Source organism: Echinops telfairi, unplaced genomic scaffold, assembly GCF_000313985.2.
Source record: "Echinops telfairi isolate 266 unplaced genomic scaffold, ASM31398v2 ScPeMD7_8;HRSCAF=38, whole genome shotgun sequence".
NCBI classification, from domain to species: domain Eukaryota; kingdom Metazoa; phylum Chordata; class Mammalia; order Afrosoricida; family Tenrecidae; genus Echinops; species Echinops telfairi.
Genome location: NW_022103905.1, coordinates 9,237,273 through 9,261,995, shown reverse-complemented (window position 1 = coordinate 9,261,995; position 24,723 = coordinate 9,237,273). Strand labels below are relative to the sequence as shown.

Genomic DNA, 24,723 nt, shown 5'->3' with positions numbered 1-24,723 from the left:
GGGGTTTAAAAGTGGAGAGAAAATGTTTTGAGAATGATTAGGGCAATGAATGTACAAATGCGCTTTACACAGTTGATGTGTATATGGAGTGTGATAAGAGTTGTATGAGCCCCTAATAAAAATGATTAAAAAAAAGAAAAAGAGGAAGGATTGATGGACTGACATCGTGGCTGCAAGAGTGGACTCCAGCATAGGAATCACTGTAGAGCTGGTGCAGGACTGTACAGTGTTTGTTCTGTTGTGCCTGAGATCACTGTGGACCAAAACCAACTTGATCATGTCTAACGACAACATAAGTGTTTCAAAGACTTAGTTTTATAAAAAGAGGAAAAGAAGACTATAAAAGCCACATTAATAGGGTTTTTTATCATGTTTAAATAAAACTTTCATATATTAATGTATATACTGGAAATTAAAAAATAAAAAAAACCATTTTAAATGCAAAAAAAATGTGAGAATGAAATCCTCTAGGCCATTAGTTACCCTTGTGTTATATAAAACAGCAAAAGCCTTAAAAAAAATAAAATGTTTCTGTAAAATACAACATCTGGCTTAATCTAAGCATTTTAAACTTTGTCTCATCTTAAGATCAACCTGTCAGTTACCCTCGTGTCTAAATGCCCCAGATGTCGGAGAGACCGGCGGCCATCAAGTCAGCGTCGGTCGTGGTGACCCCTGTGTGCGAGGGCAGATATGTATTCCATGGGCTTTCAATGGCTGCATTTTGGGGAAGTAGATTGACGTGCCTCTTTGCCAGGTTCTTCTGGGTGGATTCAAGTCAACTTCTCAGTTAGCAACTAAGCAAATTAACCATGTGTACCACCTAGCAACGCCCTGCCTAGTACGAAACCTAGGAAACATAAGTACTTATTTATGTCATTAAATTACTAACAGAGAGAAAATATGCAGACCCTCCAGCATTACACAGTATTAAGATACATTCTGAACTCCTAAATAGATTGTATCCACTAATCTCTCTTTATTCAGATGCATGCTTCCCACTCACCAGCCAAAGTCTCCATGACCCCCCCTTATCATACTCATGACAAGCTTTCCCTGTCAGGTTACAGCTCTTACACGTAGTCAGTTTTCTCTTCCTTAGTTGTTCCTAAGCTCACTGACCAGACATTTTGTTGAAGGAAATATCCTAAAACACTTAAGAAATAACTGACTGCTCAGGATAAAGGAGAGAGCATAGTAGCCAGAATTTTCATAAACTTCTTTGACCATTTACAACAATGACCATTCTCCTGAGGAGCAGCTGGTAGGTTAGAACTGCTAACCTTGCAGTCGGCAGCCCAACTCCTAATCCATTACACCACCAGGGCTCTCATCCTGTCTTAGGTGTCTATACATATTGAGTCTGCCCACATATAAGATTGTTGAGTCTTGTTTCCTACATATGAAGTTCTGGTCACGGTAAACAAATCACAAGCTGAGTTAAAGGGTTAAATTTAAAAGATTTAATAACTAAATGTCCTTATTTATTTACTTATATGACTATAGTATCCATGACACAAAATATTATGCCCTCATCGTCTACCTTACTATATACCGGTGATGGCTGCACAACCTGATTCATCTAACTGGTGTCTCTAAAACAGACAATAGAAAACTTAAATTAGTAAATGTATTATATTTTTCCACCAATTAAAAAAATATATTTTTTTTTTACCCTTTTCCTGAGAAAGTTTCTCCTCCTGGCGCTGGTGGTGAGGTTTATAAGGTGCTGCCCCCTGACAGAGTCCTTCAGCCACAAAGCCATCCAGAAAAGATAAGGATGCATCTACCTAGGTTAAAATGAAGCCAAACAAAAAAGGAATTTAAAAAATCGAAAACTCTACACAGTAGACTGTACCTTCACCTAATTATTCCAGCCTTTCTATTCTTAAAATTAAAAAATTAAGGGTAAAACAGAAGTTTCCATTCTAAAACTGCTGCCCAACTCTCCGGCTTTCTAAAATATAATCAAATTAACCTGCTAAGACTCTAAGCGTGTAAGTCATTTTCCGTTATTATTCTTGATATGTCACAAATCCAAGCATCACTTCACATTCAGAGACAATGAAATGTTCAAAGGACAGAACACGTCTTACCATCATGTCATCACAACTCTTACCAACCGGAAGCACACTCTTCATAAGGTCCACATTCTCCTGCAAATGTTTCAATTCAAAAGCCTGCTGTCTCAAACACGTATCCAAGGACGTGGTAAATTCTTGGATTAATTTCTCAACGGTGTGAGATGAATGTACTTGGGGTGTCAACTTGGTCACAGCGGCAATTAACCAGGCTTTTGTTTCTGCAGAAATGGAGTTATTCATAAGTAACTTGTACAGCTTGGAGATGACTTCGTCAGGTGTTTCCTTATCTAAAAGGTAGGAATACTCCCCCAACACCTACAAGCAAAGCAAAAAGAGATTTATACACAAAGAACAAATCATCCAGCAGACTATACCAAGCAAAGTGTGTGGCACAGAGTGAGTTTAATCATGATTAAATATCCTCTCATAGCAAAGAAAAATTTAAAGATACAATTATATATTTGAGGTTGAAATTTATAACAAGAACTGAAATGCTATACAAACAGGCTTCCCACATCTTAGTCGTTACCAATGCATAAAGCAGTATGCCTTTCTTCTGGCATTACAAAACTGGCTGTTGGTTTTCACTAACCAACGTTGTGATTATTTTCCAAAAAGCACACAAGTAAGTGGTTCTCCCATGCTAATCTGCATAAGAACTACCTGAGATGCTTTGTAAGAGTACGTATTTCTAGACTCAATCTCCAAGGGTTAATAGGTTGGGATCTAGGACATACATTTTGAACAAGCACCAGGTGATTCTGATGTAGATGGTCCACAAAACAGACTCTAAAGAATACTATGTTACAGGACTGCAAAGAGTTTACCAAAAAATGGGGGGGGGGAGGACACGGGGGGATGGATTTTGAAGCCTCCTTGTATATCACTTTTAAAAAATCTAACCTAGTCAGGTGACTAATTCAATCCTATAGAGCTAAGAATAATTAATAAACAGGTACTTAATGAGTGCCATATCTTTTTAAATAATATGAAGGAGCTTCAAAAAACTGGGAAAATGGAACTAAAAGAAATGTTCCACAAGCCTTTTGAGGTCTCCTGGTACCTATGGAATATTTTCATATTCCCAGTAGAATATAAGCACTAGTCTCATAGAATAAGTATGAGCCAGAAAACGGACTCGATGGCAGTTGGGTTTGGGTTTTTTTAACAGTGGCACAATCTGAAAAGAGAAAGAAAGGTGGGAGATGGGCACCACATGTGGCAGAGGGAAAGTCCTCAAGGAGATGGACTGACACAGTGGCTGCAATAATGGGCTCAAATATTGACACATTTTAAATTTATTCTAGTTTTTAATATTTTCTGCTTTCTTTTCAATTGAGGTTTCTCCCTGTTTTACTTTGTTGTTGTTGCTAGTTTTTCTGCTTTCTTTCTTTCTGTATGTTTTTCTGTATGTGAAATCCAAGATAGTAAACCTATAGAGAGAGTAACTAGATTAATGATTTCTTGGGAGTATGGTAGAGGAAGTTGGAGTAAAACGAGGAGCTATTAACAATGAGTGCGAAAGAGAAAAAATGTTCTAAAAGTGACTGTGGTTAATGATTGTACAACTCTTCTTGTTATGACTGCACTATTGAATTGTATTATATGTGAATTATGTGCCAATAAAATGGTTTTTAAAAATGAGCTCAACCTTATCAAAGGGTCTCAGGGAGGAGACGAATCAGTTGGGGTGCAATGTAGCGATGATGAAACATATAACTTTCCTCTAGTCCTTTAATGCTTCCTGCCCTCCCACTTTCATGATCCCAATTCTACCTTACAAATCCGGCTAGACCAGAGGATTTACACTGGTACAGATAGGAACTGGAAACACAGGGAATCCAGGGCAGATAAACCCCTCAGGACCAGTGTTGAGAGTAGCGATACTGGGAGGGTGGAGGGATGGTAGGATCAAAAGGGGGAACCGATTACACGGATCTAAATATAACCCCCTCCCTGGGGGACAGACAACAGAAAAGTGGGTGAAGAGAGACGTCAGACAGTGTAAGACATGACAAAGTAATTTATAAATTATCAAGGGTTCATGGTGGGGGGACGGGGAAGGATGGGAAAAATGAGGAGCTGATACCAAGGGCTCAAGCAGAGAGCAAATGTTTTGAAAATGATGATGGCAACAAATGTACAAATGTGTTTGACACAATGGAAGTATGTATGGATTGTGATAAGAGTGGCACGAGTCCCCAATAAAATGATTTTAAAAAAATGAGCTCCAATATATCAATAATTGTTGAGGATGGCACAGGACTGGGCAGTGTTTTGTTCTGTGGTACACAAGGTTGCCACAAGTCAGAACGGATTAGATTACACAGCACCTGTCCACACAGAAAAAAAACAGAGCTAAGTAAGTTCAATCCTTACATTGTAGGATAATTTCTAAAGTGGCATACTGAAAGATGGAAGGCAGGCCCAGAGAAAACAGGTAACCTAAATTGCAAGTTCAAAAGCCAAGAGACTTCTGCACCTAGGAAAATGGAACAGACGTACTTTCCCCTAACAAGCCCACATAGCAAAGAAAACTATTCCCAGCTGGTGGTGTTCCTGCCCATAAGTGAGTCACCGCTACACCACCCCCACCCCCACTTTGAGTGCTGGCAAACCTGTGACTTGCTTTTCGTTAGAACACACAAAAGGATGTGCCCAATTACGTAGATGATATTAAATGAAACTCTGACCTTTGTCTTGCAAAAACACTCTCCCTTGCTGGCTACAATGAAGCAAACAATCATGTTGGGAGAACATATGACAAGACACTGAGGGCGACCTGTGAGCAGAGGAAGCCTAAAGCTGAGCGCCAGCACATAACTCTCAGTACTACCTGTGCGAGGAATACGATTCCGCCAACAGTCACATGAGCCTACAAGCAGATCCTTCCCAAGCCAAGGTTCACAAGAAGCCACAGTTCCAGCCTGCATGTTCACTGCAGCCTTGTGAGACTCTAAGCAGAAAGCCCAGCTAAACCATGTCTGGATTCCTAATCCACAGAAACTGTGATAATTAAAGTGTGTTGTTTTAAACCATTAAGTTTGTGGAAAGTTAATGTGGAAACATAGCTATTGGAAAGTAACACAGCACAGATACCCAATATCTATTCAAATAAGGGTTCAACATAGAAAATACAATTAATGAATGTAAACCTAGACAGATACTAAATAAATACCAATTATATCTGAAAAGACTAGACAAGTCAGATACGAGAGTGAAAGAATAGATAATAGTTAAACGATAGAAGGTAGCCACTGGGAATGGAAACTGATAGCTAGCTTAAAGTTAACTGAGTATCAATGAATGATTTTGGAAGAAAATACATTCTTTTATTTTTAATTAAAAGATCATTTTATTGGGGGCGCTTGTAACTCTTATTACAATCCATACTTCAATTGTATCAGGCATATTTGTATATATGTTGCCATCAATCTTTTCTAGATGTTTACTTTCTATTGAGCCCCTAGTATCAGCTCCTTTTATTCCTTCCCTCCCCCACCCTGCGTGGCTCCTTGATAGATTATAAATTATTATTATTTTCGTATCTCACACTGACTGCCGTCTCCCTTCCCCCGTGGTTTCTGTTGTTCTTCCCCCTGGAGGGGGGTGTGGTTATGTGTCTGTCATTGCGATTGGTTCTCCCTCCCTCCGCTCCACTCCCCTCCCCTTCTGGTACTGCTATTCCCATTCCTGCTCCTGGATTCCGTGTGCGGTGAGCTCTTATCTCTTATGTATACCTGTGTACATGCTCCGATCTAGTCCAGAGTGAGAAGCAACATGGGGGTCATGAGAGTGGGGGGTGAGGAAGCCTCAGGGAACCAGAGGAATATTGTGTGTTCCATCAGTGCTTTACTGCACCCTGGTTGACTCATCCCTTCCCTGAGAGGGATGTCCCATTGTCTACAGATGGGCTCTGGGTCTCTGCTCTGACCCCCTCCTTCTCAACAATATGTTTTTGTTTGATTGTTTGTGGAAAAAAATATATCTTGCCAATATTTGTTTTCTATAAAAGTATTATAAAAAATGATTTAATGTACTTTGCTCACCCAACTCATAACTTGAAGAAATCTCTGTGGATAGAATGCATTTTCCACATCTAATAAAGTGAGGTAAGACTGAACGGCATACAGTCTTAGTTGGTGATCTTCTGCTTCATCATCAAAACCTGTAAAGAAATTAATAAAGCATTTGAATATCCAATAAGCTCCTAATTACTTTGCAATAAAAACATTTTATTTTAAAATCTTGCAGAATGCAATTGATTACCAACCTTCTGCGAGTAGCCTGAGAAAGTTATTGGGAATATCGGGATGCATGGCGTCCCCTCCCACTGAAAACACAGCATTCATTGTCTGGATAAACCACGCATTGTCAGGAGCATATGTGCCCGGTGTCAAGAACAAGTACATTTCCACACACCACTTCTTAAAATTATCCTTTCGGCAGAAACTTTTACAAAAAGAACCCCGACTCATCCTTGAGAAGCATTTTCACATTTAACTTCTGGCAATGATTCTTACATGTGCCAGTTTACCCCAGAAGCCTGTTTCATTAAACTTAATAAATTGAGTTCATATACCTAATCTGGAACATGACAGACTTTTAATAAACAAATAACGGAAAACTAGAAACCTGAGAGAGGACACATGCTGTGACGTGTCTAGGGCACAGGTTCTCAACCTTCCTAGTGCAGTTTCATACGGTTCCTCATGTTGTGGTGACCCCCAACAATAACATCATTTTTGCTGCTATTTCGTAACTGTAATTTTGCTACTGTTATGAATTGGGCGACCTCTGTGAAAGGGTCATTTGACCCCCAAAGGGGTTGCAACCCACGGGTTGAGAACTGCTAGTCTAAGTGAACATGTTGTCTAACCTCTTTTCTAATCTGTTCCTCTTATGTTCTAAAATTTTATGATTCTATTGCCAGAGCTCTAACTCTGGTGAGGACAAAACTATAACTCTGGTGAGGACAAAACTATACCTAAATAATCTGCAGGATAATTAACACGATTCACTACTTTCTTTCTTAGATTTAAATCATGGGCATCTTTAAAAGAATGGGACAGCCTTCTAAGTGAGTCAAGTTCTCGGCGAGACTGACTTTTAAGAAATAAGTGTGAAAGCAAGCAACTGTGAGTGGTGCCCCGCTGCTTCACTGTGCAGTTTTCCAGCTTCAATGACGGTGGATCCACTCTGGTCATCCCAACCACAAAACAAAATTAACGTTTAACTGGAAAGAAAACGGAGGAAGAACTGAAGTCAAAAAGGAGAGGGTGTGGAAGAGGACCCAGATCCATGGCTCTTTTCTCTTCCTGCTCGTAACAATGACAAGTGAATAAAAGCAAGCAGGAGCGGAAGGGCAGGCCATCCCCTAATAAATCTGCACAAATTCCTGTTTCAGACAAGAGAAAACTGACACCAGGAAGGAGTATTCATGGAAGGCTTCTCAACTCAACTAAGTCACGGGGTAAACGAAACATAAAGTTTATGATTCATGGCCCCCCCAAAAAGGATATTTCTCAGCCAGTTCCGCAATTTTCCCAACCAAATTGACGATGATGTACTCTTCTTTGCTCTGATGTAAATATTCAAGCATTTTCTGGACAATAACTGTTACATTCTGTGCATTAGTAATTCTGTTAAGAAGTTCCAGCGTCTATTTAAGGAAAAATAAATGAAACCATATTATAAAGCTAATTATAGTAACACCAAAAAACACAATAGCATAGGTTTATAAGTGATTCTTACACTTTAATGAAGCTCTACTTAGCAGTCATTAAAGAGTTTTCAAGAAATGCAGATTTTAGTACTAACAAAATTTAAGGTAAAATTATCATAAAAATTATGAATTATGATAAATTCCAAAACCTGCAAGTCTTGAAGTTTTTACATGATATGTATCATAAACACTACCAAGTTAAAAGGTTATTTCCTTAAAATATAACAGCCTCTTCAACCTATTTTGCTGGCTGTGTGTTTTTGTGTGCATCCGTACGCTCCAATGGGTGGGCCCACACATGGGTGCGGCACATGTGCATATACAAAATCCCCACTCTCTCAGCAACAGAAAACAGCACTTGAGTGGGTTTAACTCTCATTTGATAACATGTTCAGTTAAGGGTGAATGGCTTCTACATGGCACAGGCTAGTGGCTCAAGCACTTCAAGTATTTCTTTCCAGTCTCGGATATCATGGAATAACTATTTCACAGTTACTTTATGGTGTTGAAGGAACCTGGTGGCACTGTCAGGTAAGCAGTGAACTGCAAACTGCAAAGTCAATGGTTCCAACCCACCACCTGCTCCTGGGGGGAAATATGAGGCTGTCTGCATGGAGTGTGGAGCTGGGAATTGCATCGCTAGAAGTTTTATCTCTTCAGCCTTAAGTATTGCCTTCTCGCCTTATCTTCTCCAGTAGGAAAGAGAGGTGGAATGACCAGGTAAAAGAAAACTCCTAATCCTAAGCAACAGGCAGGACCAACATCCCTGACACGTTATTACTAGTGGAGGCTAGAAATGACAATAGTATTGAGGAGACAACATTACAGTACTTTCTTCCCCAAGGAATTCAAGCTACGTTCCTTGTGGCTGGAAAGAGACCAAACAGATCAGATGGACAATCTTAATGGTTTTCCCCTTGCGTCTCCTTTCTAAATGAAAGAGCAATAATTAAAAGCTACAAAACAACCCTATATTTAAATCATATCCTGTTCAATTTAGCAGTCAATTATGGAAAAATCTGTATGTTCTATATCTGACCTCTTATCTCTGTCTAAAGTAGAAGGGTTGTATATTTATTCTGTAAAACATACACACAGAAATCCATTAGTACATTTACAAATTTCTCACTTTAAAAAGTACTTTTTAAAATTCAAGATTGGTCATCTTTTTAAAATTATAATTTTTAATGGAAATCAGTAGTTTCTTAATAAACTACTAATTCATTACTTTTAAAATAGTTTTGATTGGTAGTTTTTAATTTATCTTTATTATTTATAAAAACAAAATTTTTCGCTCTTCTTAGGTCCTATAAACGATCTTAAATGGTGATAAGAGAATCTCTGTATATTAATAGAAATTTATTATATAGATATGAGAATAGAATTATCTATATAAACAGTCAAGTAAACACTGAAGCAAAAATCATCTTATCTAAATAGTTGAAAAACAAATTAAGTAAATTATATACCTTTCCTTTCAAAATGTTCCAATCATATTGCTTCAATATTCCGATACCTTTAATTTTATACATTAAGAAAATGGGTGAATATTGATCTGAAATTGCATCATAGATTATACAATAACAGGAGTACATCTTAAATTGTACAAATAGGGAGACCTGGGACTAGAATTCAGGTTTCCTATTAGCACAATACTTAGACCAAAAAGCTAGTGATAAATGCACCCATGTATCTGGACCTCAGCTCTTCAATTCACCTTTTAAGAACATTCCTTTGGGTACACACAGAATTAATTGTTTAGAAAGTTCCTTAAACTTTAGTAGGAAGAACAAAATGTATTCACAAATTAAAATACATGAACACCCAGGTACACACACTGCCCAGCACATGGAAACTCTTTTCATAACACCAGAGAGTCACTTAAAGCTTGTACCACTTTGTGTACACTATTCAGAATACCAGTTTACCTCTCTCTTAATAATGGGATCAGAATGGTCTAAGCATTCAATTATTGTCATCTGGTGTTGAAGAGCCAGGCTCGGATCCTGTTGGATAACATAGGTAAGAGCCTTCAGTCCTATAAACAAAGATTGTATTACACAGAGTGACTTGAAACAAAGGAACCAACAAATTTGAAAATCTCTCTTTGTACATTATGTTCAAATAGCCAATCGTCTTACCTAGATATTTGAGATTTATTTTAGGTGACAGAACAAATTTCCCAATGCACTTGGCAGCCTTCTCAAGTAATTCTGATTTAGGATAAATAGAGTAGACTGTATGTACACATTCAAACAGAATAGCTAGAGAAAGAAAATATAAAAATAGCAGGCATTGTGTTAAGGCACAATTAAAAAACAAATTTATGTAGAACTCATAATAAAACAAACTGTAATTAGAAGCCCTGCTTTAATTAAAAACAAAACAAAACTTAGTTACAGAAAATTATGTTTTCTGCCCTATATAATTATTAGGATTAGGTTAACATAATTTAAAGAGAATTATATTCACTAGCACAGATGAATGATACATTCATCCATGCCATGAAGTATTTACTAATCATCTCCTATATGCCAGGCATTGTTGTAGGACTGAATACAGCAGTGAACAAAACAAACAAAATCCCTGCTCTCAGTAGCTAACATTTTAAAAGACCCAGAAATAGAATACTCACTTGTTCCCATGTAAATCGATCGTTCTAATACTGCTTAAATATTTAAGAATAGTTTATCTTCAAGCAGTTTCCAGAATTTATACAAACATTGATATACCGTAAACTGTTTCAATGAGGATGTCCTAACACTTATTTCAAAGACCGGATCACTACTCAAACAACTTCAACTTATTTCTCTAGCACAATGGTTCATAGAACAATCTACTGAACACCTTGTAAGGTGCCAGCAAGTCAATTTCAACTCCTGCCAAGCTATGTGCGCAAAGTGGAGCTGCTCATGGGGTTTCCACGCCTACAACCTTTCAGAAGCAGAACACCAGGCCCATCTGTCTTCCAAGGCTCCTCTGGATGGGTTTGACCAACCGACCTTTCAACTACATTGACATTTGTGCCACCGCTGGCCTCGAAGGGAGTCCGCCTGAGTTAAATTACTAGTTCAAATATTGCACTCACTATTAAACTCAGTAAGTGTAATGAACTGAAAATGAATGTAATAAACTTTCATATTAATTTTCCACTTAGAACTGCGTAAGTCCCTTTACTCTTCAACACTATAAAAATGCATGTCATTCCTTAACTTCAACAGCAGCCAAGTGGTAATGTTTAAAATATAAGTATTGTTGACAATTTCTAAACTTAAAAGTGCAATACAGAGTTTTGTTCATGTTTCAGTTATCAACCCAAATTCTAATCGTAATGTCACCATATCCTGAGGACACAGCGCTCCCACCAGACCTTTGACACCCGGGATTCAGAGAGGTCCCAGCTCTGGGAAAAGTTCTCAAGTCTGGGCTTGCAGACCCTTTCCTGTCCCTTAGCCCCTCACACATGCACATACGCACGTGCACACACACACACACACGTCACCATGTAAAAATTATTAAACTACAAATTGGTGACCCTATGACTTTTATCATAAACATTTTGGGTTAGATTATATTCAATCAAAATTTAATGAAGTTCTCGTATTTTCTTTCAGTCAGGATTTACTTTCATTTTAAATAGACAAAAGATTCCATATCTACTTTTTTTTTAAGTCCACGTCTTGTTATTTTTTAAGAATTAAATTCCCAAACTAGCTAGTATGCAAAAGCAAGCTTCTCCACATTTGCCCCAGAATTTAATATTGTCACTACAGTATTTTGAAAAGACAGTCTGATTTGTGTTTTCCTAAATGTGGACAGTGAATATTTTTGCACATGTCTGACCTCTGCAGGGGTATGTCTCTTCATGTTTTTGTTCAGTTTCCAACTGGACAGTTTTATTATCATTGAGTTTTGAGAATTTTCAGTATATTCTGGAAATGAGTTCTCTTTGATATCTGTTGAGCCCATCCATTGAGTTTTCTATTTTAATACTATATTTTTGTGGGGGAAAAATTCCATTTGATTTACTATTTTTATGTAATTATCTTTAATATTCACATTTAAATGTCTTTAAAGATTATCTTTATATTTCCTTGCTTAAACTTTGTTTCCATTTGTTTTAAGCATGTTCATAATTGCTCTGTGAAGCATTTTTATGACTGTTTTGAAATCCCAGTCAAATAATTCTAACTTCTGTCATCTCAATGTTGGCACCTATTGTCTTATTCAGTTTGAAATCTTCTGGTTCTTGATATTATGATTTTATATTTAAATGTGGCAGGCATTAGATTCGAGACCATATTTAAACTTTGTTTTAGCAGGCCTCCACGTGGAGATAGGTTGAAGCAGGTAACGGGGTACAGCCTTACTGCTACTAGATTGAAATGGAAGCTCAGGTCTTCTTCTCAGTCTCCTTTGACACCTGGGGTTGCTGTTATTGTGATTGCAGTGCCTTTGTTGGGCAGTACATGTTGAGTCCCTGGAGGACAATTCCTTCCTAGGAAAGGGAGGGGCACTTTGTTACTGCTCCCATGGCTTCCGCCAACATTTGAGGAAGTGGCCTCACTACTGCTGAAATGTGAGGTCATTACTCTCCAGTAGGCTTCCTCTGACCCTTGCATTATCCATAGTTACAGGGAAAATATGACATTCTGGCTTTCCACATGGCACAGGAGGCCTTTTGCTGCCCAGTGGGGCTGAGAGTCTTGGCTTCCACATGGTCTTTTCTAATAACATAGTAGTGGGTTTGGACTACCTCATTACAGTCTGGTGAGGGTGGAAGTCTTGGCTCTCTACTTGAACTATGTGGCAAGAGTGGGGCCACAGCTGTTTCCGTGTGATGCTTGAAAGGAACTATTGGATTTGTCTGTTTGCCGTCTTGCTATTTGGCCTCTTTCTTCGTGATATTAAGACTAGATTGTTCTTAGATGCTGTTGAGTTAGTTCCAATGTATAGCTAGCTACCCTACTAAAACACTGTCCAGACCTGCTCCACCCTCATAATTGTTACAGTTAAGCCTACTGTTGCAGCCACGATGTGAATTCATCACCTTGAGGGTCTACAGCTTTTTTGATGACCCTCAACTTGACCATGCATGATGTCCTCCTGGGACCAGTCCTCTCCTGGTAACATCTCCAAAGTACATGAGATGAAGTCTTACCATCCTGGCTTCTAAGGAGAGTTCTAGCTGTAATTCTCCCCAAACAGATTTGTTTGTTCTTTTGGAAGCCCATGGTTGTGTTAGGTTATGTTCTCTAGAAAAGTAAAACTAGTGAATTGAAAGCCCAGTCTTTTTCCCTTGGAGCAGCTAGTGGTTTCAAACTGCTGACCTTGCAGTTAGTAGTCCAATGACTAACCACTAGGCCACCAGTGCTCACAAAAGTGAAACTAGTAAAGCACGTGCGCACACACAAAAGAAATAAGCCCAATGTGGCTCAAGTCTATGAGTCATATGCTAACCGGAAGGCCCTTCCCAATTCATGCAGCTATCGGTGCCAACAAACCAGGAAGCAGCAAGATGAATCAGGAAGCAGGTTGGTGGGGGCCGAGTCTAATGAGTACAAAGTCAGCAGGCTACAAGGCAGGTGACTGGCCCAAGTCCTAAAAAACCAGATGTATGATCCTGGCCAACAGGCAGGGAAAAGTATTCTCCACAGTGTCTACTGGGGGCTGGGGGTGAGGTGGTGGTGGTGGTGGTGGTGGTGGGTGTACATATATATGACAACTATTAAAAGTTACAACCCCCAAAGAGACGTCACCGGGCTGTGACTTTAGTATGGGTGCACTGCACCCTGATCCCCCCTAACAGCTGGGCTGACTGCAGCAACCCCATCATGGAGTTGGTGCCTTACACTAGACAGAGGTCACATCATCGGGGAAGCCTCGATGCCAAGCTTTGAGAGTCCTGGCTCAGCCAGGTTGATACACAACCTATCACAATGATACTTTCAATATTCTTCTCCGAGACCATAATTCAAATGCACCAATTCTCTGATCTTCCTTATTCATTTTCCAGCTTTCAAATACGTATGAAGTGACTGAAATTGCCATTGCATAGGTCAGAAGCAACTTATAAGGTCCTCAAAATGACATCTTTATTCTTTAATACTTTAAAGAGGTCTCGTGCAAACTTTTCCAGGTAATATAGTGTTTGGTTTCCTGACTGTTTCTGTGAGTGGTGATTGTAGAGCCAAGTAAAATGAAATCCTTAACAATTTAAACCTTTCTGCATATCATGCTATTGTCTATTGGTCCAATTGTGAGGATTTCTGCTTCTTTTTCACCGAGTTGCAATCTATACTGGAGGCTATGGTCAACGATCTTTATCAGCAAGTACTTCAAGTTCTCTTCACTTTCAACAAGATGTGTCATCTGCATATCACAGATGGTTAATGCATCTTCCCCAATCTTGATGCTGCATTCTTCTTCCTATAGTGCACCTTCTCAAATATCTGCTCAGCATACACACTGAATAAGTATGTTGAAAGGATACAACCTCAACACACACTTTCCCAAGTTTTAAACCTTGCATTAGCCCCTATTCTGTTTCAACTACCTCTTTGTCTATGTACAGGTTTTGCATGAGCACAATTATGGTTCTGGGACTTCCATTATTCACAATGTTATCAATACTTTGTTATTATCCACACATTGCAGTCAAGAAAACATTAAATAAACATCTTTTAGGTATTCTCATTTTCAGCCAAGATCAATCTGATATTCCTTTCCACATCATAGTCTGAATCTAGCTTGAATTTTAATGGCTCCCTGTCAAGTTAGTGCTGCATCCATTTTTAAATTATCTTCAGTAAAATTTTACTTACATGTGATATTAATGATATTGTTAGATAACATCTACATTCAGGTTATCTTTCTTTGGAAAGGATGCAAACATAGATGTCTTTCAATCAGTTGGCCAGGTAACTGTCTCCCTAATTTCTTGGCATAGACTAGTGTTTCTAGGATCATATCAGTTTGTTGGAACATTTCAAGTGTTATTCCATCAATTCCTAGAGCCTGTTTTTCACTAAGACCTTTAGTGCAGCTTGGACTTCTTCCTTCAAAACCATCTATTCTTGATTATACACTATCTCTTGAACTAGTTGATGTTGATTTTTTTTGTACAATGACTGGTGTACTATTTCCATTTTCTTGTGATGCATCCTGCCTGATTCAATATTTTGCCCGACTTGGGACTTGGTTTGTTTCCTTCTTCAGTCCTCTCAGCTTGAGATACACTGAGCATGCTATTCCCGTTTGGCTTCCCAAAGCCAGGTCATTGTATATTTCTTTATGATACTGTCTTCTCAAGCTGCCTTTTGAAAATTTCTGTTAAGTTTTTATTTCCTCATTTCTTTATTTTAACCAACTGCTTTAGCCACTCTACATTCAAGAGCAAGTTTCAAAGTCTCTTCTGGCATCCACTTTGGGCTTTTTCTTTCCTTTCTTGTCTTTTAAATGACCTTTGGCTATCTTCAAGTAGGATGTTTCTGGTGTTATCCCACAACTAAACTGTCCAGTCATTAATGTTCAATGTGTTAAATCTACTGTGAGATTGTCTCTCAAGTGAGGTATATATACTCAAGGTCATTTTTGGCTCTTGAGGGTTTAATTTTCTTCAGCTTCCACATGTATGTTCAGACAAACAACTGAGGTTCCACAGTCAGCCCTACCTTCGTTGAGCCTGTGATAGTGAGTCACAGTCTCTTGCCACAGATGTTCGGTATGATTCTTGTATATTGCATCTGGCAAGGTCCAGGCGTACAGCTGTCTTTTACATTGCTGAAAAACGATACAGTGTTACCTGGTTGCCGAAAGGCTCCAAGCTAGAATTTTACAGTACTCAAACAGCAAAGTTAAAAAAAAAAATCTGCGTGGTGTTCATATTTTTGTTTGATAGTCGAACTGAATATCTTACTTAAAAAACCTATATGGACTGAGAGTGAGTCACAGGTCGTTTCCCTGTGGACACAAAGAGGTGACACTTCAGTCTAAGCTCACCCTCGCTCAGACAACATACAGTGCGAGGCATTGTGAGGGGATTCAAACATTTGTTATTGTGTTTTTTTGAGGGGGGGTGCTTTGTGTAAAATACCGTCATTTTATTTATCATGTTTGGGTGCTTGGGTATTCAAAGCACTGTATTTATTGTGTTTAGATGTTTTAGAAGGTATTTCCGCAACCTCTCTATCTTTTAAAGTCATATACTTGTTTTATATATAATGTTCAGGATTTAGTTGTACTTAGTAGTAAGTATAAAGGACCCTGGTGGTATCGTGGGTTACAATTTGCACTGCAAACTGCAAGTTTAGCAGTTCAGAACTGAGACAGTTTATTGTGCCAGGCTGGCTGATAAACGCAGGTGGGATTGACTGAGGGGCGGAGAGATGGATGGCTTGGTGAGCCTTGCCTTTCTTGTCTCTCGCTCTGTGATCATCGGACCAGTGTGCGGCTGCCTTGCTTGTTCTGTGCTTTAATTTAAAGGCTACAGAGCCTGTGGGACGCCTAGCCTGTGGACTGTGTTGCTGTAAGTTGAAGTCCCTTTAAGACTTCTCTGGAGCTGGGAACTGGCAATTGGTGACCTGCCTTGTGATTGGCTGCTGTGCTGACATAACCTAGCTCTCTCTACAAATAGAGGAAGATCTGGCATCAGATAGAGACTGGAAGGACTGCTAGTCACTCAACTTTCTCTCACGGACGTGAGTTGTACTAAGCCGTTTATAGTGCTTCTAATTTAACTGTTTATTTCTTGTGTATTTATCTGTATATGATTGTATATTTATCTGTATATGATTTAAGATTGTATATTTATCTGTATATGATTTAACATTTCATTTCTCGTTATATATCTAATTATCTTTATGATTTAACATTTCATTTCTTGTTATATATTAATTACCTTTATAAATAAATATATTATATTATCAAGAATTTGGTTTTATCTCTCTAGAGAACCCTGTCTAACACAAGAACCACCAGCCATTCTGTAGGAAAGATGAGGCTTTCTACTCCAAAGAGTTATAGTCTTAGAAACCCACAGAGCCAGTTCTACCCTGTCCTACAGGATACCTATGAGTCAGAATCTATTTCAAGCCAGTGAATTTAGTTGAGAGAGTAGAAGTATAGGTATAAGTATTGGGGGGTGGTTCTGTCCATTGTACTCCATTCCTTATAAATTATTTGCTCTTGAGTTAATTCCAACTCATAGCCACCCGTGTGTGTCACAGAACTGTTTGCATAGGGTTTCATAGTGGACTGTTTTGAAGCAGATTGCCAGGCCTCTCTTCCAATGTGTCCCTGGACTCAAATCTCCAACCTTTAGGTTAGCACCTGACTATATTAAGCATTTGTACCACCTCCCCAATCTATACTGTCTTTCCAATTTAATGAAGAGAGTAGTCTCATCTTATCAGTATGCTACCCGGAATCTTTTGATTTCCAAGACTTACAGTGTAAAGTCCAAACTCCTCTGGCTGCCAGGAGAGAAGCTCCACAGCCTTACCTTTCCACTGGTCCCCGTCACAACTCCTCCATTCAGGATGGTGGCTCTGTTCTTTGAAACTGTTTTAAACATACCCACTTATGAGCTTCTCTCTGATTTCCTTTACCAAGAACCCCCTTCAGCCTGCGCCCTGTCTGTCTTAATCCTCATATCTTTCAAGGCTCTATTCTATCAATAAATCATGGTCTATCCTCCAGCCCACAGTGATTTCTGTCTGACTGCTATGACAATTATTCCCTGTAGCAACCCTTTGTATTTTCTTTCATACTATTAGTACGCTTTCATCAATAAGTTATGCCTTCCAATATATGTAGACTCCTTAAGGACAAAGATTACATCTTGTACTTCTTCATATATGCTATATAGCTTGATACAATGCCTGGTACATAGCAGATACTTAATGAATGTCTTGACATGATTTCTTTCTTGATTTGACATGAGAATAAGTTAAAACAACGGAATGTTGTATACATAAACCACTATAAAAACATGGTTTAGAAAGTATTAACACAAACCCAACTATGTAACCTAAAAGAAAAATAACTTTCTTCCTTCTTTAATTCAATTAAATCTTATTAATCATCAACTAACCTAAGGCCAGATACTGAGGATGTAGTGATCAATAAGGCAGACACAGTCTCCACCCTTATCAAGTTGATAATTTAAAATTCACATTCTTAAACAAAAAGGATTTATATGAGGTTTCCTTGAAAATGCTCTACTACTGATAAAGGCAATGTAAACTCTAAACTGCACCAATACAAATGACTATAAAGAACAATGAAATAGTAAACGGAAAAAACAACAAATGCTATGAGGCTTGCGTGACCAGTTGAAACATTGACTGACAGCTTACAAAGAAAGAACTTGCTGGTGTTGGTTCAATTAATCTTAATAAAAGTGCTCTAGTGAGAACAAAAATAAACAAATAAATAGAAATAAATTTCCTCAGGTATACAGTATTCTCCAAAACAAAAGGCACAGGTAACAGTGGAGTCTCCAGGAAGGGAATGGGTGGTGGGTGATAAAGAGAGAAGGGAGACTTACTGTTCTTTGTATACCCTTTTGAACCTTTTGAATTTTGAACCATGTGCAAATATTACCTATTCAAAAAAATAAAAAAAATTAAAGCTGAAATGTCAACTATAAACAAATAGTAACTTTCTGTAAGGAAAACAGGGAAGGGGGGCAGATTTTAAACAGAATCTTTTGAGATCATTTCAACTATATCCTAGATCTTGCTACCTCAAACCTCAGACGAAACATTTCAACATACTTGAGTTGCCTGGATTTTCTGACAGCCTCCAACCAAACCACCAGCGACAATACCGGTCACCCTGGTCGCTGGTGCCTTCCTCTTTGTCGGATGTGTCAGGAACTCAAATCCGTCAACTGTGCGTTCTACTACACACTCACAAGGGCCAGGTCTGTGTCTACCTTATGACTCCTTTCACCTCTCACACTTAGCACAGGTAAATGTAGAAGAAACCAATCAACGTTCCCCTCAATCTATAGCTAGTTTACAAATCAAGTTTTTGTTTGTTAGACAGTCAATAAATACTGGTCTATTATATGAATAAACCATTCTTGCTGCCTTAATTACCAATTACTCACACAAAATACAAATCCATCTCCAACGTTTACTACTGCCATTTACTATCATGTGCATACTCTTCCTGCACGAGTCTCCTGCATGTAATCCTTTCTCCTGGCTCCTTGTGTCCATGGCAAACACTTTGTCAACTAGTTCAATTTCTCTCCTACATTTTCACAACCACTGTTCTTAGAAATTAACATCAGTTTACCATTATTTGAAAGAATGTTCATCACCCATACTTTGTAATATTTTATCAGATTAAGAAATAACTTCCTCATTTGAGTTATCCCTCTCAAAATATCTCCCATATTGCTGTTTTCCAAAGCATGCAAACTTCAAACTATTATAGGCCTATCTTTTAAGTATCTTTAAGACCTCGATTTGTTCAGTGATACAGCTCTCCCAGCTGTGTAAAAAAGAACTAATAAATAATTCTTACCAGTAGCTGTTAAACTTGGTTGGTAGTGGTGGTGGTGGTGGGGGGGGTGTTGTTGTTACTTCTTCAGTTCTCTACCCTCCTCTCCAGCTTAATCTTGTCTCCCATCTCTAACTTACAATAAGTTATTGTCTCTTCACAAGCATCGTAAGCTCTTATTGTAATCTACGTATATCTAATTCTCTATGTCCTACTCATACTTCAATTGTCATCTTAACTATGACTTTCTTGGACAAGCCTTCCTTGTTCTTCCCCTTCTCCTAGCTGCCAAATGGGGGACTTTTAGACATGCATGAGAAAATTCCACTATCTTTTCATTCCTTTTTTCCCACAAACTTTTGGAACTCCCTGTATTCTCCCATCTCTCCCTGTCATTCTCGTTGACAATCCTCATCACGTTCTATATATCAGTCTGTGAGCCCCGCCATTCTGTTGTTTTATTCACAGCTGTATTCCAAAAGCACCTTGACACAGGGCCTCATGACTAATACACCTTTAAGGAATATTTGATAACTAGTTAACTAACTGATTAGCACTAGCTTCACATTTTACAAAACTGTTGGAGTATCTTTACATATACTTTACAGATACAAAACATCTGCTGGGGTATTTCACAGTTAATCAGAGGCTTAATGAATGGATTTAATAAGGAGAAAATTACAATAACAAATTTAGGTCAGCATATAGAACAATGTCATCATTTCAAATTATTTCTATTAGTCATTCAGTGCTAACATTTAAAAGATAATAACCCATAAAAAATTATCTCAAAAATAATGTCTAAAATTTAATTGGAACGTATACCATTCTAACACAGATTTAGCTGTGACATTAAAAGGCACCTTTAGTCATTACAGTAGCATATACATTACCTACCATATGTGACATTGTGATTTAACTCGGCTCTTCGTAAGGATTCATCGAGGACATCATACATTAATTCACTTGTCCTGTTCAAAAGATATTTTATTTACAGTCGAATTATAATATTCTAACCAAAAAATTTTTCCCAAATATTCTTGCTTTTAAACTGAAGACTTACAGAAGTGAAAGAAATTCGTTTTATAATGAACTGAACAAATTTCCCTTATTGAAGATTTCCTTTACTCTTCCTTTATAATTTTCTTTGCAATAAGATATTTCCACATTTTAAGTGACTATAGCTATAACTCACATATCCAAACATTACAATCTATTACTATCTGTATTATAAGTAGATATTTTTCAAGATTATTCAAATAATGGTCTTTCTTTGATCAGCAACTCTATATACACACACATTTTTAGTTGCAGGAGTATCAATATTTACTTTTAAGACTGTGTCCATGGGTCATGTTCTCAGGACAACAGGAAAATTACAAACAAGTAGATATGGGTGGGAGTCATAAGTTCTCTTACAGAAGTCTGCAATTGCTCACACCAGGCCCCAGATCCACTTGCTTTTCCAAGTAAGCATGCTAAGGTGACATATTTGAGTTGATCACAGTCTTCTAACTGTACATTAGATCATGTATCCTGTTTCTCTTTCCTGAATACAGGGCTGCTGCTGGTCATGTTGGCTCGTATGTCTCTGGTCTCATGTCTCCTCTGCTGTCTTTTTTGCTGCCACATGAGGTCACTTCCCTACCACTACTGGAATTGGGTTCCTGTCTTACCAAGAGAAAGATTTACACTTGGAAGCCATAGGGCATCACAAGAAAAGGTTTTATTTAGCAGCTCCTAGGAGGAAGAAAAGTTTACCCAGCTAACATAGCTGGATTTAGCTTTTCTTGCCCCACCCTCACCCCCATCACATCGAGAGCTTTGTTAAAAGTTCCTACGCACAGGAGACCCTCAGGAACTTCCTCTAGGCTAACATGGGGTTCTAGGAAATGTAGTCCACGATAGGAAGTTCATTTTATCTTATAACTACAAAGCATTATGGCTCATGGAATTAATAGATTTGGATCATTCACGTGTCTTGATAGTCACTTATCAAAGTAAGTTATTGAAGTAAGTACTGTGGGAAAATGCAGTGCTTTATTGAGTACTAAAGCTCTACCACAAAGCAGACAAAATTCCTCCCCAAGAGGCCACTGTGAAAATGATGGATTCTCTGCTGCTATTCTTTGGTGTGTCTTACAAAGGGGGGTGGGGGGTGGGGGATAGTGAGGGGTTAAGGAATAAAACTGCAAGCTTTTCTAGTTTCTAGGAGCAATGGCCAGGAGGAAGGTCTAATTACAAAACTAAAGAATTAAAATGTACACTACTGCATAAAAGAGAACCAGATCTCAGAAAAAGAAGTGAAAACACTGTTTATCAAGCATTTCCTAAAACATATATCTATTAAGGGCTGTAGGTACACAAAAAACTCGAGCCACTTTGCTCTTAAGTGAACTACAATCTATGTTGGGCATGTTCACAAGTGATGAGAAGAATGTTTTTAATAAAAATAATCTATGCATGCATGTACATGCACATTCATAGAGGAACTTAGAATGATGAAATAAAGGTAAATAACCAATGAATTTAGGTAAAATGTAAACAGAGTTCTGTGCACTAATCTTGAAATTTCTATAAACAGCTTTTTATTTTACTATAATTTAAAATATGTATACATAATAAGAAGGTACCCATAAAAGTTTAATATAAATTACTGGTCAAAAGAGTAATTCAGATGATCCAATGAAGACGGTGAAGTCTTCACCTCTAACTGGATCAAGGGCTGCCCACAGACTTGATCTGGTCTGATGCCTGTTACTGTACAGCTGTAAACTAAGAATGGGTCTTACAGTTTTAAATGGTTTGGGGAAGAAAAAAAAGGAGGATTACGTGAAATTCAAGATTTGGTGTTCCTAAAAAGTTTTCCTGGAATGCAGCCATGTTCATTCGTTTACATTATAATATACGACAGCTTCCGTTTTAACAGTGGAGTTGAAAAGTTGTAACATATGTTCCACAAAATCAATGCTATTATCTGGTCCTTCCAGACAAAGGTGGCCAACTGCTGAACCGAGAGAAGTCACAGAGGAAAAGGAACCTCGCAGGCTCCATCTCTTCAGCAAGAGCCAGGATTATCCCAGCAACGTCTCTGAAGGGCTGTACTTCCTACAGCGGTTTCTTTAGGTGACGAAAGTCTGGGAGCTATCATGTACGATGGGGTCATTAAGGAGTTTACTTAGAAGAGTTTACCTCCGATCATCTTTTCCTAGAAGTCCCAGTATCCTCAAGAGTTGAATTTGTAGCCACGGTGCTGGCACGCTGTGGTAATTGAAATCTACTGGGAGCTTTCCTCCAACTACTTGCTTCAAAATTGTTACAAAGCTTCCAGTCAAATCTTTATATCCAGATGCATTCTCCTACACCCAAAAGGCAAAAGAAAAAGTCATCTTTCAATAATAATACCTTCTCAAATACAAACAGACATGGTTGAAATGGCGTAATCAACAATGTATAGAACCTTAGATGATACATGCTCATTACAAGTTTCATGTTTCACATTTAATAAAGCAGTACTCTAATGGGTATCATTTTTTTCTTTTCTTTTTTCTTTTTTTATTTATTTATTTTGGGGGGGGGTGGTATCATTTTTTTCATGATTAAACTCCAGCTACCTTTCCCTAGTCCCCTCTTGCTCCCACACACAGTTCAATCACACTTTAAAAGTTCTTATAGCTTAGATAAAACTCTTAAAACCCAATCAGCAGCAATTAGGCAAAAAGGAAGATGAGCTGCCATGCAGAGAACGGGCAGTGAAACCTCTACTTCTGATGACAATTAAGGCCTGCGTTCCGCCTCTACCCTTTCCACAAGAGTTCCGTGTAAATGAAATTGAGCCTGAAACTGTGTGAAAAACACGATGTAACTGGCATTTCCCTGGTCACTAGTACGGGGAAGCAGGGGTTGGTAATATTAATGCCCACTGCTTTTTTACCCCCCGTTTTATTGGCACAAATTTACATTGGGGTTTTTTAATATGCACTGCACACCATACAGTACATTGTACAGATTTTATCGTACAGTGCATTGGGACATGAGAAGTGCTATGGAGTGAAATAGAGCAGGAGTGTCATCAAGGAGGTGGCTTTCAAACACATCTCTTCTGTCCTTTGTCCACTGTCCCCAGCCCCTTGGCTTTCAGCTTGTAGCAAGTGCATGATGGCAGCCATAGCCCACTCATTTTTAAAAATAAAGTTTCACTGAACACCGTCACATTCACTCATTTATGTGTTGCCAATGGCTGCTTGAAAGGAGCCCACGTGGTGCTGTCATGTAAGTGCTAGACTGCTAACTTTAAGGATGGTGGTTCAAATCCACCGGCGGCTGCTCTGCAGATGAAAATGAGCCTGTATGCTCCCGTATATATTAATGAAGCCTTAGAAATCCTTTATAGAGTGGCTATGAATCGGAATCGACTTCATGGGAGTGGGTTGGCTTTTTTGGTTTACATCTGCTTAAAGGAGTCCTCAGGTGGCCCAAATGCTTAAGTGCTGAACGACCAACCCAAAGGCCGTTATTCACACGCACTTGACCGAAGGCCTGGCGGTCTGCTTCCACGTCACAGCCCTGAAAACCCTGGGCAGTGGGAGTCCAGTCCACACTCCGGGTCAGAAGTGACTGGAGGACAACAAGCACCATTAGGGCTGCGTTTCTGCTCCACCGACAGTAAGTACAGCAGCCCCCACAAGGCTCGCACCCCGAAACATTTTCTATCTGGACATTCAGAGAAGGCTTGCTGAACTCTGACGCAGGGCACATCTTCACTGAGTCGTGAACCACTTGTATTTACTCATCAGCAATGCGATTTTCCATCGTCCGACCGTCTTTCTCTTCAGTTGTTTATCCTTTCCTCACGGATTTTCTTTTCACATACTGAAGATATCACCCTTTTGTCTATTTCATGGGTTGCAAGTATTTTGGCCATGCTTACAAAAATAAAGGAAAAGGGCCCTCTAGTTAACTAGTGGTACAAATATATATTGCTCTTTTAAAATATAGTAATTCTACTTTTAGGGATTTACTTTGTAAGAATATATCCTAGAGGCACATTGAAATATGTATAAAGAGGTTTACTGTAGAACCCTATAGTAGAAAAGTACAAGTTACGTATGTCTGTAAATGTGTACATATGTGAATTACATACCTATATTTTATACATACTTAATGTGCATTACTATAAATAGGTCTGTAATGTCGCAACATCAATTAGTACTAACATGGTCACAGAATGCATCTGAAAGAAATGCTAATTCACAAGACTAAATAAATCTATACCAAATAATAAACGCTATTTGTACTTAAGAGTGCTTACTTGGGTTTTTTCTTTTTTAACTTGTTAAGCATGGCAGATTGAACACATGCTTATTCCTACACAAAAGCTAATAAATTGGTAATAAAAAA

At 38.5% G+C, this 24,723-nt stretch overlaps 1 protein-coding gene across 1 annotated transcript in view; it reads right to left on the bottom strand.

Moving 5' to 3' along the window:
* Nucleotides 1-24,723, bottom strand: part of AP4E1 (adaptor related protein complex 4 subunit epsilon 1) — a 65,098-nt gene that overhangs the window by 21,015 nt on the left and 19,360 nt on the right. The window contains exons 7-16 of the mRNA XM_013006335.2: nucleotides 23,851-23,940; nucleotides 22,516-22,682; nucleotides 20,221-20,294; nucleotides 9,951-10,073; nucleotides 9,738-9,847; nucleotides 7,607-7,746; nucleotides 6,358-6,470; nucleotides 6,134-6,252; nucleotides 2,097-2,399; nucleotides 1,676-1,790 (exon numbers count right to left, since the gene is read on the bottom strand). Coding sequence (XP_012861789.1) covers nucleotides 1,676-1,790; nucleotides 2,097-2,399; nucleotides 6,134-6,252; nucleotides 6,358-6,470; nucleotides 7,607-7,746; nucleotides 9,738-9,847; nucleotides 9,951-10,073; nucleotides 20,221-20,294; nucleotides 22,516-22,682; nucleotides 23,851-23,940 — 1,354 coding nt within the window. The remainder of the gene's footprint in view (nucleotides 1-1,675; nucleotides 1,791-2,096; nucleotides 2,400-6,133; nucleotides 6,253-6,357; nucleotides 6,471-7,606; nucleotides 7,747-9,737; nucleotides 9,848-9,950; nucleotides 10,074-20,220; nucleotides 20,295-22,515; nucleotides 22,683-23,850; nucleotides 23,941-24,723) is intronic.